Source organism: Arachis duranensis, chromosome 7 (genome assembly GCF_000817695.3).
Source record: "Arachis duranensis cultivar V14167 chromosome 7, aradu.V14167.gnm2.J7QH, whole genome shotgun sequence".
NCBI classification, from domain to species: Eukaryota; Viridiplantae; Streptophyta; class Magnoliopsida; order Fabales; family Fabaceae; genus Arachis; species Arachis duranensis.
In genome coordinates this window covers 14,245,335-14,261,361 of record NC_029778.3, presented here as the reverse complement: position 1 = coordinate 14,261,361, position 16,027 = coordinate 14,245,335, and the positions used below count along the sequence as shown (strand labels likewise).

Here is a 16,027-nt window from a genome sequence, read left to right as displayed (position 1 = left end):
ATATAACTAGAACCCCTAAACCACACCCTTCCTTTACCACTCACTCAGAAATTCAGAATAGTAATTTTCTATTTCCTAACTACTATTTCCCAATTCTTGTTCGGATTTTCGCTATATAAATAGAACCCCTAAACCACACCCTTCCCTTGCCACTCACTCTCTCTATCTCTCTTTTTCAAACTCAAAACAATGGCACCGCCACTCTGCATGCTTATCTTCCTCTTGTTCTTCTCGTTCCCTTTCTCATCCTCCTTCATACTCAACAACAACCACTCTCTTTCTTTTCCTCTTACACTAACAGAGACACCTCTCGTCAAACATGTATCTAATTCCATCAACAAGAACCAAAGACTCAGGATCCTCTCTTCCTACAACGTCAAATCATCTTTCAAGTATTCCATGGCGCTTGTGGTGTCCCTTCCAATAGGAACACCACCGCAAATTCAACAAATGGTTTTAGACACTGGAAGCCAGCTTTCTTGGATTCAGTGTAACCCAAAACAGAGGACCAATAGCAAAACAACATCGCCACGTCCTCCTACCACGTCGTTTGATCCTTCTCTCTCTTCTTCTTTTTCTCTTCTACCTTGCACCCACCCAGCCTGCAAGCCGCCAGTTCCCGATTTTACCCTCCCCACTAGCTGCGACCAGAATCGCATCTGTCACTACTCCTACTTCTACGCAGACGGCACCTACGCCGAGGGCAAACTCGTCCGAGAAAAACTCGCCCTCTCAAATTCCCAATCTACCCCTCCTTTAATTCTCGGTTGTGCTCAGGACTCCAAAGACCCCTGGGGCATTTTGGGAATGAATCGCGGACGCTTGTCGTTCCCTTCCCAGGCCCAAGTAACCAAATTTAGTTACTGCGTCCCGACCCGCCAGGACCGTTCCAGTTCTGTGACCGGGTCGTTTTACCTTGGGGACAACCCGGATTCTTCACGCTTTCGTTATGTAGACATGTTGACTTTTCCTCAAAGTCAAACCATGCCGAACCTGGACCCCTTGGCTTTCACTGTTCCAATGCAAGGTATTCGAATTGGGGCCACAAAGCTGAACATTCCTCCTTCGGTTTTCAAGCCCGACGCTGGAGGGTCGGGTCAAACCATGGTTGACTCGGGATCCGAGTTAACTTATCTAGTGGACGCGGCTTACAATAGGGTGCGTGAGGAAGTGGTGAGGCTAGTGGGTCCCAGAATCAAGAAGGGGTACGTGTACGGCAATGCTGCGGACATGTGTTTCGATGGAAACGCCGTTGAGATTGGACGGTTGATAGGGGACATGGCATTTGAGTTCGAGAAGGGAGTGGAGATTGTCATACCCAAAGAAAGGGTTCTTGCTGACGTGGGCGGTGGGGTCCACTGTTTGGGGATTGGGAGGTCCGAGAGATTGGGTGCGGCAAGTAACATAATAGGAAATATCCATCAACAAAATCAATGGGTAGAATTTGATCTTGCAAATCATAGACTTGGTTTCGGTGAAGCAGATTGTGCAAGATTACCCAAGTGATGGAGATACAGTGGGCAATGGTGCATGTAATTATGTAACTAACTATATTCGTTGGGACATAGGACACATAGGTGTCGTGTTTTTTCGGCTGTTACTGTACAGAGGAAACATACACGTGTGATCGTGATGATCATGGTGGTTGTAAATCGTACGGCTGAGGAAGGTCGAAGGAAAAAGAAATGTGGGTGTTAACTGTTTGTGTGCTTGGATTGGATATTGTACAAGTAAACGTCAATCGTTTTGGACCGACGCTATGCTGTGGGTCTTCACTTCCCTTGCTCTTAGGCCTTTGCAAAGACGATGCGTCAAAGCTCAATAATAAAATAGTGTACATTATTACCACTATAATCTATGAGTGAGACTCATGACATGATGTATATATCAGAAATAGGAGGGTATATCAATATCAATAATATAATAATATGTGTGACATTATAATAATAATAATATAATACTTCTTTGAAAATAACATGTAAACCAATGTCCTTCTTGTGCCTTGTAATCTTGTCTTGTATATTACTATTAGCAAGTGTTATCCACTTATCCTACCATCATATATATATTGCACTTTTAACATATGTGTATATTATCGGCAATTATTCTAACTTTATCATATTTTAAATAAAAATAATATTTTTAAAATATATAAAGATTAACTATTATAATTTATCATCCACTACAAGAAAAATACCCATTCAGCCACACTTTTTTTAAGCTACATTTGAAAAGCGTAGCCTATTCTATGAATAGGCTACGCTTTTCTCTGTGTTGCCTTTTTATAAGAGAAAAGGATACACAATTGTGGCATCATTTAAAAAGTGTAGCCTTAGGTATTATAGAAATCACTTATAAAGCGTAGCCGTAAGTGAATATCTATACGTTCACTTTTCGTATCAAAGAGGACGCTTTTCAAGAGTGGTCAAATCCTTAGGCTTTGGGTGCGCTTTATTAGCGTTTCCTAATATGTGCACGCTATAACACTTGGGAACTTTTTTTCCATTTTAACACCCGCGCACTCCTTCTCCTTTCGCAGAAAGCTAAGAGCTGAGAGAGTTCTTTGCTCTCTTCCTCAACCTCGTCCAAAGCTTCCTCTTCTCCTTACACCACATCCTCACACGGCTCTACTACACCACACCACCACGCGGCTCTCTTACGACGCAACGACGCCGCAGCTCTCCTACGTCGCACCACCGCCTCGCTGTGCTCTTCTGCTTCTTTGCTCGCCGCTGCTTTCTTGTGCTCCGCATCTCCTTTGCTACTTGTGCCGCCTTTGCTCCATCCATCCCTGCTCGATTCGCTTTCCCTCATCACAATAGGTAGGCTTTTAGTTTTTTTTTTCTGATTTAGGCAATTAGGGTTCCTAATCCCCATTGTCAAGAACAAAACACACGGCTCAAGTTGATGCAGCTGGGCTCAATATTCCTTTTGAAGAAGGCCCCCAGTGTTAGGTTAGCCACTCAGGTCCAATTTCTGTAGGGAAGGCTGTTTAATTAGTTGACACTTGAAGTCCATCTTACTGTGCAGGTAATGGAAGATCTCTGTGAGCGCTATTTTGGTCCTTTATTTGAACTTCTTTCACATGATAAGGTAAGGTGAGATGTTTAACGGCACTTTTATATGCTCTGCTGATCACCCTGTACCACCATAGTAAAATTGCCACTTGAAGAAAATTTGTTCTATACTCTGAAATTAGGGTTAAATTTAATTAGGATTCTATATCACAATTTCATATTTAATTAGGGGTTTTCTATGTCTGGTTCAATTTCTGCCGTGCTATCTGTGTTAGAAGCTTTCCCGTGCAGAATCGCATTTGATCATTACTTGTTATTATTAGTGTTGAATTCTAATTTTGTTCTTTATTCAATTTGTGATGAATTGACTTTGGTTTTGTGAGAAGGTGTCCTGCGGTTTAGGGTTCTGATTTTATGATTTTTAATTTGGGGGTTTTAGCTTCTGAATGCGTATTGTTTCTAATTTTTAAGGTTATAGGTTTTAGCTTCTGAATGCGTATTATCTTATGAATCTACTCTGAATTCTGTTTGAGTGAACATTTTTATTTTACTGTATGAATAGTACATGATAGGAGTTAAAGTTATTTTGCTGTGGTATTCTCTTTCTAATTTTTTGAGTTTATGTCGCTTGCTTCATTAGAATTTGCTTTCTGATTTTGCATCTTGCTTGTTAAGTTCGTTTTTAGCTTCATAGTTGTATAAGTAATCATTGTTTCATACTAACATATAAACCTTGTACTCAATTATTTCACATCTTCAATGATTCCAAGTCTCATCTATTCTCTTAATTGTAATATATTTCTGTCTTCATGCTATAAATACTCATTTTGTTAGTAATGCTTCTCACTTGAGTTGATGCTTCACTATTTTTTGAAATTCTCTGCTCTTCTAATATCCCTTATCTCATTTGTTGAGGTAGCAGTAGGTGTAGAATTTTGACTTGTATTATGAGATGATATAGTAGTAAAATTAGGAAAAGTTAAAACAGTATGAGGAAATTGATTGTAAGTTGGAGATGGAGAATCTGCTTTGAATAATTCATGATAAGGAAATTTAGTTTCATCAAACAAAACATGCCTTGAAATCAAAATTATGTAGTAATTGATAAGGTGACATGTGATTAACAACTTTGGAAGTTAATCTGTTTATAGTTTTTAAAAAATTGTAATCTGGTTTTTGTTTATGTAGTAATTGGGACAAGGTTTGAAGGCTTATGCTTATATCTTGAGTGCTATCCATTTCTATAAACACAGTCTGCAGATTCCCATAGATTTCTGATTTGCTGAGTTCTTTGATTCCAGTTTCTTCAACTTTTTGTAAATTAAGCATTCATTTCCTGCTTCCACTTATTATGCATATTATTTTTTATTATAAGGCATATTATTAGTGCTTCTGGTCACTCGTGCTTATGATCACTTTTGATTCCAAATTGATGATTCCATTGTTGATTTTATCAGAGGAAACATGAATTCAGAGGAAGCTGCACAAATTCCCAGAAGAACTAGTAGGCTTCATCTTCTGCACAAAATTCTGCTTCATATTTAGTTAAGTTTTGTTTGCTTTCTATTTCTTTTTGGTCTTTAGTTTCATCCTATATTATTATTAGTTAACTGGTTTCAATTTTGTTCCGTGGGTTTGAGTTTCTTCTCCAAAAGAGCTAACTTCTTTTTCATGTGATTGGTTATTTGGATATTATGGGCTTGATTGTGTAAATGTGTAACTATGATAACAGGGTGAAGTGGATGCTGTTTTTGTTCATGCTATACTAGCAGTGTGAAACTTGCAGTGTGTCTAGTGATTCTTTGATAGTGCTAGTTCAGTTGGATTTTTCATTTCTTCTTGCACTGGGATTTCCTAAGCCACGTGGTTTACTGTTGCATTTGTCAGTTTGTTTTACACTTTGTCTACTTACTTTATATATTCTTTCCCATTTACTGGAATTTTGGCTTGTTTGATTTTCTGGATAGATGTACCGATAATTCACCCTGTTTGCATATTTGTGTTTTGCAGAGTCAACTGAAGGCTAAGTGGGAAGAGTAGAAGAAATTGCTTGAGAAGGCAAGAAATGACGCTGAGAAGAAATATGATGAAATAAATGAGCAGGTTTTCTTTTCACCCGTTTAGTTTCACTGATGCCTTATTCAGTTATCCTTCAGTGTTCTTGTTGAATTATTGTGTCCTAACTTGCTCTTATTGTCTAGTATTAAACTGTTGTCTACCCAACACATTAAAAAATTGTGGTCCATTAATGTGTATATGAGGAATTCATTATTTACAAGACTGTTAATTTATTTGGTATCTTTGGTGAGTGTTGGTTGCAGTTTGCACCTAAGATCAGTTACAGTTAGCAAGTCTAGTTAATCACTATCAATGTGCAGTCTGTGCCACTGTCAGTGATTGAATGACCTCTTCTTCCTAACTCTGTATTTTCTCTTTATCTTCAACTCAAAATATAAAAGAAATAATGGGTCACATTGTAATGCAATTTTAAACAGAATGTCCATAAACTGTATTTGATAGCGGTAGTAACACTGTTTCTTCTTTGTGGCAAGCCCACATAGTGTGAACTGTTTTTATTATTTATATTTTATTGCATTGGTTTCTTTCAAATTACTTGTGTGATTGATGTCATCAACCTCCTTCAGAATAAAATACTTCATAGCCATCTTGAAGCTTTGCATATTCGGAAGGCAAAGAAGGAGCGCAATGCTGCTAGTATATCATTTGGAAGTAGTAGTGCAGATACATTTGGTGATGCTGGTCTTCAAACTGTGATGACTTGTCTCCGGAATTCAAAAGAAATTGTAAATACTTGTCACGTGCTGCAAATTTGTTTCGCTTGTATATTTGTATATTCATTTTAAGTTCTCTACTTTCACAGTCTGAAATAGAAGTGTCAGCTTTGATATTATTAGTAGTAAATTTTAAGTGATATTATGGTTATTTTGATATTATTTAAAGAAATTATTTAGTATAATTATATATTTATTTTTATTTTATAATATTCAACTCATTTAAATAAAAATGCAGAATTATTATACATGTAATCATATTAATTATTATGTTGTATTGATAATTATTAGATAATTATATATATATATATATATAGAGAAAAAAAATAAGACCTAAGGCTACACTTATATACAGTAGTTATAGTATACAAAAAAAAACCAAGACCTAAGGCTACACTTATATACAGTAGCTATAGTATACATAAAAAAAGAGGGACCTAAGGCTACGCTTTATAAGTAATGCAGTAGCGTTAAAAAGCGTAGTCTATTCTGGAAGAATGAAAGCTGAAAAGCGTAGCTTTTGGTCCTGGACAGCATCACTTGAAAAGCGTAGCCTATTCCTAAACGTCAAAAGCGTAGCCCTTGGTGCAGAAAAGCGTAGCTTTTGAGAATAGGCAACGGCTGAATAGGAATCACCCCAAAAAGCGTAGCCGTAGCCCAAAAAGTGTAGCCGTAGCCTAAGGCATCATTTTTTTTTTACTTTTGGCTACATCTTTCAAATGTACCTGAATGGGTGTTTTTCTTGTAGTGATCCAATAAATAAAATGAAATATTTTCATATAAAAATAATTATAAAATTTTTATTAAAATATTCACCTTATATATACACTTTTCCTTTGCAATGGATAGGCTTAAAATTAATCATGAGATGGATAGAAGTTGAAATTGACTAATTCAACTTAATAATTATTTATTAACAATTCATGTTGAAAGATTTCAATCTTTGCATCAATTGAATAAGCCTATATATTCAGAAGAAACTAGTTCAAAACAAATAAAAGGAAAAGGGAGAATTTTCCATCACGAATTTGAAAAAATTACAACCAGAAAAATCATTCTATATATAAGATTTTAATTAGATGCATTGCATCATTGTGGCCACGAGCAAAGGAGGAAACTATTCATTATTGTACACGAACCGGAATTTATGAAGAAGTATATATCTTTATCGGGGCAGTTACCGAAGCAAGTAGAAAAGAAAAGTTGAGTTGAGGTCTCTATAGTCTATTGAATATGACTCATATGATTAATTATTAGTTCACCTAGCTTTAGTAGATTAGACTTTCTAACTAAGCTTACTTCACCACAACGTCCTCTAAATAAAAAAAGGATAAGATTCTCATTTATAAGATGGTAATAAGATGAAAAATAATGAACTTTTAATTTGTTCTTTATGATGATATCTTATAAGTTATAAATAGTATCACTCTAATAGTTCTTTAATATATTTAAAAAGAATTGTTAATTGCTTCACTTTATGAAAAAATAAAGCGATTAATAGTAACAGAGAGATATAGACTAAATAAATAGTTTATAACTAAAACATGAAAATTCTACTTCAAATTATATAAATTTTTTTAATAAAAATCATATATTGAAAAATTAAGATTAAATAAATTTATTTATAAAGTAATGAATATTGGATAGATATCTTATTGGATAATAATAGGAGACCAACATTTTTAGTATATAAAAAAGGAAAAATTAGTTAGTGTTGTGATGGGTAATCGGAGATTAATGGGTTGGACTGATAAGATTGATCCAATCGTCTGAAGCAGGAGGCCTTTGACTTGGTTCACGTTAGGGAGTTACCGTCCGACCTGTGTGTACGAAGGAATGGGAGTGGTATATGCAAAGACACTCCGATGTCTAAGTTAGCAAAGAGGTAAGTAGGTTTAGAGAATATTAGAACTTAGAGATACCTGAGGGATGTCGGTGTATTTATAGTGGTGAACCAATAATTACCGTTGGAGTAGTTTCACCTTTTAAGGAAGATAACTGTCCCTTTATCTTAGAAAAGTTGAGATATGACTCCTGGAAGTGGATTGAAAGATTTTAGGAGTAGTTACTTATTTGAATGGGTGTTGACTGCCAGCTAATCTTTACTCCCGATTTCCTTAAGACAGGTCGAGATTAGATCCGACTTCTTAAAAAAAAAGTATGTGTCAAATGAGGGTCAATCATTGAATTGAGCCTTGTTTAGACTTGAACCTTAATATTGGATCAGAATATGAACAGTTAGTATTAATTTAAATATAAGATAAAATCAAATGCAAAATTGTTGGCCACCTACAGTTTTTCACTTTTTCTTACCTTATTTTAAATCATCAATATCTAAAATCTATTGAACTACAACTAGTTTTCATCATAAATATCTTTTTTTTAAATATTTTCTATAAATTCAGCTATGAATTCATCAGTTTACACCAACAAAGTGTTTAGCAAGCAAGCAAAAGATATCTTGTCAAAGTACATGTATATACTCTTTAGACTACATTTGTTTTGATATTATTTATATTCTGGTTTAAGAAAGTTGATCATGTTTAAAATGAATAAAATTTAGTAATAAAGAGACTCAACAACTCAATTTATATTTATCCAATTTTATAAAAATCGGATATCAGAAATAAAGTTATTTTAAAAAATAATTATTAATTATACTATAAATACACTTATATTTTTATATATATTCAAAATTTAATCTACTAAAAATTTATTAAAATTTTTATTAACTTAAATATTAAAGTTTTTTATAAATTCTGCTTTCTACTTTCTTAAAAAAAAAACTCAGACAATAATACTTTAGTACCAAAAATTAAACGGTGGCAAAAAAAAAATTTAAACCTCACGTTTAGACAAAAAATTAATTCTTGACCAAAAAAAAAAGACAAAAAAATAATTTAATTTCAGATAATCCTCATGCATAAGGACAAAATTTAGTCGGCAAGGATTATGTTCAGTTAGAATATTTTATATCTTATTCTTTATTAATTATTATAGAAAAAGTAAAAAAAATTAAGAAGAATACAAATACAACCCCCCTCTCTTCTTTTTCTTTACATATTGCATGTGTATGGGAATCTGTCCTCATTTTTACTCCCAAACTCTGCCTCTATTCATCCAATATATATGTTTCATTCTTTTTCTTTTTCACTTAGAAGAAAAATTAATTTTAATTAAATAAAAAATATATAAAAAAAAGAGAAATGCTGTGTAGACTAGGAACAAGAAGGAAGGAAAGTCAGCAGCGGCGGTTGTGAATGCAATCGTGGCAAAAGATTCTACGAATGAAGGGAATGAAATGAAGTGGGGTCCACAAAATGAAGGGACACCTCAGCTTCTTCAACTTCAAGGACCGCCAAACACACTAACTGCTTCCACATAATCCCTCACAATCACATCCTTCACATGATTTAAAAAAACGTGTCCTTTATAATGTTTTATTCTTTTTATTTTTAAATATATTATAGGAAGGGTAGGTTAGAATTTATCTATGGTGAGTTCTATCCAACCCCCTCTATTTCAACGTGTAAATTACCCCTCGTAATGTGACATACTTGAATTGGATGCTTAGTTTTAGTTTGAATTAATTTAACTCAATAAGAGTTAATATGTTAATTAAAGTAGGGTAATTTTGTAATTAAATATTTTTATAAGAGGGATAAATATATAATTTCTATAAACATTAAAAAATAAAGTTATATTTTTATTATTGTGTAAAAATTCAATTTACCCCGATCCCATTTCTCTCTGAAATTGAAAGAAAAAAATCAACTCATTGGGTATTCCATATTTTGATGAACCAGGAAATAAGTATTTAGAGAAAATAACTAATTAAATGGCTAGGGAAAAAAAATTTGAGTCTATCAGAACACCGTGAGACCATCTCGACCACAAAGTTGTAGCGCGAACGATCCTCCACCCTTCACACTCTGACCTCACGGTCATAGTTCATCCGCCAGACTTTGGTTTCTGTCTTCTTAGAACTCAAGGATACAGATGTACGAGCCTATAGAACAGATCCAGTTCAAGTAAGGTCGTGTTCTGTGTTTCGTGTTCTTTGTGTTTAGTTATAAAAACTGCTTTTGTTTTGTGAACCTAGCCCAGGTGAGAGAAAATCTTAAAATTTAAGAACGTAAAATCGATTATGATGACTTTTTATGATGATAGTGTAGAAGAGGAAGACGAAAAAGAATATGAAAATGATTATGATAATGATAATGATAGTGATGGTGATGATGATATGAGATTTCTGGATGGCATTGAAATTAAATTTAGAGGTATTTAATTACATAATCACCCACTTTGGGCTATAATTTAATTACTAATAATTTAACCATAGTTAACATAGCAACCAATTAAAAGATGACATGTCACAGAAAATAAATTACATGTTATTATAGGAAGGGTAGGCTAGAATTTACCTATATTAATACATATTCTTCGCATTAAAAAAATTAATCAGTATTTTCCTCTTTTTCTTTTTCTAACGTTGTGTGTGTTGCCTTCTCTTTACACCTCTATCTTTTTTTTTTCTTTTTTACAAATGCTGTGGCTTCGTCTTCTACAAATGACTTTCGATTCAATCAAAGTATATGGCCTTTTTTAAAAAATAAAAAATCTTGCTTACGAAGGTGTCAAGTTCTCTTTTCTGTTAAAACGGAAGCGAAATATTGGGTAAATAGTAATGCCTATGAAACTATTTTATTTTAAAAGAAAAAAAATAAAACAAAACTTGAAACTCCTCCTATTTCTGAAGAAAAAATATAGATAGATAATAAAAATACTAAACAATGTGAGTAATATATATATCGAATGTTCATTTTATTAAATATGTAGATGGTTATTCTAATATTAAAATTTAGATAAATAATTTAAAAGTATGATGTATTTTTATTTTATTGATAGTTGTTCATATTGTTTAAAAAAAATTATTAATTACCTAATATAACCCATTTCTCAAAGCTATTTTGATAAGTAGATAATATTTTTATAAATAATATGAACAATGAATTTTGAAATTGACTCAATAAAATAAAAAAATGTTTTACTCTAAATTATTTCATAAACTTTAACATTAGGATAACTATTTACGCACTTAGTGAATTGAATATCCAAATATTATTAACTGCACATAAATAAATCAAATAAAAAATAATTATTCAATTAAAAATAATAAATATAATCATCTATATTCTTATTAAATTAAACATATAATATATCTATTTATTCACATTATTTAGTATTTTTATTATCTACCTATACACTTCTTTCTCAAAAAATCTAGAGTATGGTGTCAAATAGTGGATAATGAAAAGTGGTTTGTACACACCCAAGGTGACTATATATATATGTATTGAAAATGCATAATTAATAGGAGCAATGGCAATCCCCGTGATCTTCTGTAACTTTGTCTTGNAAAAGGTAAAAATTAAAATAATAATATTTTAATTTTTCTAAAATCAAACCTACTTAAAAATAATTTTTGAAACTTTAAACCATGAGAATATAATATTTTTATCTTAAAATTTTTAGAAATTATGGTAAAAATTCAGGTACAATCGACTTTACATAAAGTTGATAATTAAAAGTTGTTATTGATAATTGAGAGCCGTTAAATAAAAATTTAGTCAAATCAATCAAATTATTTAACAATTCTCAATTATCAACTTCACGTAAAGTCGACTGTACCTGGATTTTTCACCTTTCCCCGTTTACACACACCTTAAAAGTTAAAAGCTATTAACAGAATACCAATGTCCACATAATGACAACCTAAAATTAACGTGGTAATAATACATGTCAATTGTAGATTGGCGTATTAGTCACATGAAAAAGTATAGGTAACTAATAACATTCTTAAACAATGTACGAACAATGTGAATTAATAGGATTAAAAGAATAAATTTAATGAGTAGCATTAAATTAGAGTATAATATACTTATACTTGATTAATGATTGTTCATATTGTTCAAAATAATCATTATTCTCGTATCACTCCCCTAGTAATATATCTGCAATTACTTTCTATGTCGCAGAGTATATTTGAAATGTATTAAAACGATTGGGATATAGTTAAAATCAAATGTTATGAATAAAAATGAAACCAAATATAAATGTTGAGAACATAAAACATGTTTATATCGTTCAGCGAAATTTTTTGTATGTAAAAATATATAAAAGAATACCCTTAAAATATATTCGAACCCACTTTAATATAGTAATATTTTTATTAAAAATAAATATGAGATTATTACGACAAGTATCACATATTCTTCCCATATCATATTAAATATATCTCACATATCTGAAAATATTTTTGTACAATATACTAATAAGAGTATATGATACTTAGTTATTTACCATAATTTCATATTTATTTTTAATTATAAAATATTTGTTACCGTATTAATTAAACAAGTTTCTTTAAAATATGTTTTTTTTTTCACAAAAATATTTACTGAAACGTTAATTTAGAATTACCATGATATATCATTGTCACATCTATCAGTTTTGAATTGTCATATTAGTATTTTTGTTAAATTTTTAAAAAATTTCGTGACAAAAAAATATTTAGATTCGTGTCCGATCACTTATATATGAAATGCTTAGATTACTCCATTTACGTAAATATTAATTAGCCGTAATTTTAGTTTTTATATATGAATACAATCTTTTTTACAGATAATCCTAAATATTCACTTTTTGCACTGAACCACCAATTCCATATTCTAGAATAAAATAAAATAAAATAAAGGTTATGAAAGGAGTTAAGTAAAGACGTACTTGTGAAGCAATAGCAGGAAGAAAGACACCTGGTATTTGCAAATCCACAAGATGATATAATAGTGGGTCCAAACGTTACATTACATTACATTTGCACTTAGCTGAATGGCTACGATATAATGTGGAAACTTGAACAGCATGTTCCTCTCATCTTGTTCTTTGTCCATGCACAATATTATATACGGATGGCAAATACCAAGATTCTTAGTAGTCTTTCTACTTTTGTTTTCCCGAATGTTTATTAGTAGTGTTTGCAACTTTGCATATATAATAATATGACGGACAATGTCGGGATCCAAAAACAAAAGCTGGAAAATAATTTAGAAAAAGTCCAACAACAACAATTTTTTTTTTCTCGTTAAGTAGATTTGACTATAGAAATCAAATGATATTAATTACTACGCTATATTATGAATCATATTTGAATTCAGTTTATTTATACTTAATATTTATAATTAGCCTTTTTTTACGTGTTCATATTATCTAAGTCAAAATCTTACATCTATTCAACAATAATAGGTTAAACTAATATTGAGTAAATTGTCATTTCTATTTTAAAAAAATTCAAATTTTGATAAAATAATAATTGAGGGAAAAAAAAAGACATTTTAGCCTTTAAAGATGTTCTCAGTTGACAAATTATATTAAAGATAAGGAGACATATTCAAAAAAAAAAAAACCTCTAAAGATCAAATTTCGACGTAATTTTTTTAAAACTTGCTTAAAAGAAAGAGGTTTTTCAACTCTAAATTCAAATGACAAATTAAAAAAAAAAATTGAGAAAAGGTCTAGTAATCGAACTTTTTCAATAATTTTTTCAAATGTTCTAATAGAAAATAGATCAAATACATAAATTATTTGTGACTTTTAAAAAAAAATTGTAAAACTAAAATCGCTTTCTAAAATCTAAAATGTCCTTTTTTTTAATATTATTTTATCTTTTTTCTTGTTTTGGTCTAACTTTTTCTCTCATCCTTAATTAAAGTACAATCTTTAAAAACAGGAGCAGAATGTGCTAGCTTAAGCCCAAATGTAACAATACTAGTCTGGTTTTGGTGACCTACTTGTGGGTTTAGCGTCCGGGAAAAAGAATCACTGATGACAATGACCGATTGTTTCAATGATATATATAAAGAACACGCAACGAATTAATCCTTATCCTTCCCAAATGAGAGATACCGTAAGGCTACAACGGAAATCAAATTATTAATTGTTAATTCATTAATAATATTAAACAATTTGAATGATAAAAGATCAGCATCATTTGCAAATCATTGACACAATTAGTTTACTCATTAGGGCCTGATGACAACTTTTCATTAAGCCTAGTTATAGACTCTCTCAATTTTCGAGTTCATGTATGGTTTATTGATCTATAGAGCTTGTTTGTTTATTAAGCAGAAGTGCTTACCAAAGATGACATTACAAATTTACAAATAGCACCCAACTATAATTCCAAATTTCCAATCTCTAACACCTTTTCCTGCTATTGCTTGAAGTCTTCCCGTTTTTCCAGGATTGCATTGCTTCGGACAGAACTCTGGGAAATCTGTTATGCCGTGTTGCATCTTGCGCAGCAATCCATTAACACATTCATGAACTATCCAACAACATAGTTTCAAATGCATCTTGAACCATCCGGTCGGTTGAATAATTTCAAAATGTATCTCGTTTGCTCCATAGCTGGTATGGGAATAGGCACTTGCTTCGTTTTAGTATGCAATTCGCCACATTCATGATTAGATCACAATGCAGTCAATGCTTATTGAAAGACAAGTCCACCGATTATGGCAGTTCAGCTAGAACCAATTTTAGCAGCAATCACCTCCTTAGCCTATCTTTTGAAGCTTTACTTGATTCATTAACAAGTGCTGCATAAGAAGCATAATCTGTGACAAGTCCTTTCTCACAACTGAATATGTTAAAATCATCAGAGCTTCCGTGCTTGCTGTGACCGTCAAGTAAAGTGTTAAATGTAATGTCATCAGGAACCACCCCTAAATTACGCATTGCATCCAATAGCATTTCCGCATTTTTCATCTGACCCTGTTTGCACAGTCCATTCAATAACACATTATATGTGACAACTCCTGGTATATGTTCATCACTTTGCATCTCCTTCAGCAACTTGAATCCCATCTTAACATCACCCTTCTTACAAAAGCAATCAATGATCATACCATATGTCGGATCATCCGGTTTGAAACCAGCATTTAACATCTCCCTCAACATTTTCTCAGCATCATTAGCTCTTCCATCTCTGCAAAGCCCTGATATGAGTGCGGTAAAAGCTACCTGATCAAGTTCAATCCCGCCTTCAATCATTCTCTCCTTGATCTCCAATGCAGATTCCATGTCCCCATCCTTGCAATATCCATCTATTAGCGTTGTGAACGTGATTTTGTCGGGTTTTAAATCTCTCTCGCTCATCTCATCCACAAGCTTCTTAGCTTCCTTCAAATCGCGGATTCTGCAAAGGCCATTAATCAGCGCATTGTACGTGATCAAGTCCGGCCTAATGCCCTGATTGATCATTACCTGAAAATTCTTCAAGGCCAGATCAATTTTCCCATATTTGCATTGCCCATCAATCAAAGTGGTAAAAGTAACACCATTGGGGACCAACCCTTTCTTGCACATTTCAGCAAACAAAATCCCTGCATCATCAACTCTACTATCCTTACACAATCCATTGATCAAAGTGCTGAAAGTGAACACGTCTGGAGAAATCCCTTCCTCTTCCATAACACCCTTCAACCTAAAACCCTCCTCCACACACCCCACCTTACAGTACCCGCCAATCAAAGTGTTGAAACTCACAACACTGGGACGCAAACCCCTCTTTGGAATTTCATCAAACACCTTGTTAGCACTTCCAACATCACCAATTTTACAAAACCCATGCATCAAAACATTAAAATTATAAACTTTCGCGGGATACCCACAATCCAAAACTTCCCAAAAAAGCTTCCAACAAGACCCAATCGGTTCCACCTTCACCATTCTATCAAGAAGATACCCACAAGCACGAAACGGAACCCCGAAACCATTCTCCTTAACCAACCGCAAACACGTTACAGCGTCATAAACGAACCCAGAATCAACGTAAGCAGATACCAAAACATCAAACACAAGATGGGCATTATCATTTATGTGATTGGAGTAATGGGGTGCAGGGATAATCCTCATAGCTTGGACCACAGAAGAGAATACTTGGGGTGCAGAGTTTGTACCCTTTCGTGAAACGAGGAGGTAAAGGAGGGAGTGAGCTTGAGGGAGAAGATGGTGATAGGAGAGAGAAAGTGCCATGGAAGTATAAGTGAGGAGGGTGTGGCGGAAGGGAGGGTGGTGGGAAGGCAGGAAGTGGAAGAAGGAGAGGAGAGAGAGTGGGTGGAGGGAGAAAGGGTTGAGTGCGATGAGATCAATGACGTG

At 33.0% G+C, this 16,027-nt stretch overlaps 2 protein-coding genes and 1 pseudogene across 2 annotated transcripts; 1 reads left to right on the top strand and 2 right to left on the bottom strand.

Annotated features, from left to right (window-relative positions):
• The first annotated feature begins 25 nt into the window (after positions 1–25).
• On the top strand, positions 26–1,975 carry LOC107457932 (aspartic proteinase PCS1). The gene has a single exon (XM_016076121.3). It carries the CDS (start codon positions 190–192, stop codon positions 1,504–1,506), a length of 1,317 nt encoding a protein of 438 aa, XP_015931607.1. The 5' UTR covers positions 26–189; the 3' UTR covers positions 1,507–1,975.
• Positions 1,976–9,669: 7,694 nt separating this feature from the next.
• On the bottom strand, positions 9,670–9,850 carry LOC127741026 (uncharacterized; annotated as a pseudogene).
• Positions 9,851–13,901: 4,051 nt separating this feature from the next.
• On the bottom strand, positions 13,902–16,027 carry LOC107457902 (putative pentatricopeptide repeat-containing protein At1g09680; the record flags this gene model as incomplete). Its single annotated transcript, XM_016076088.3, has 1 exon — positions 13,902–16,027. A coding segment is annotated over one exon (1,611 nt), but the record flags the coding sequence as incomplete, so codon positions are not given.

What these genes read in the sequence shown, in the direction of transcription:
- LOC107457932 (XM_016076121.3), top strand. Translation starts at nt 190, where the DNA reads ATGGCACCGCCACTCTGCATGCTTATCTTCCTCTTGTTCTTCTCGTTC.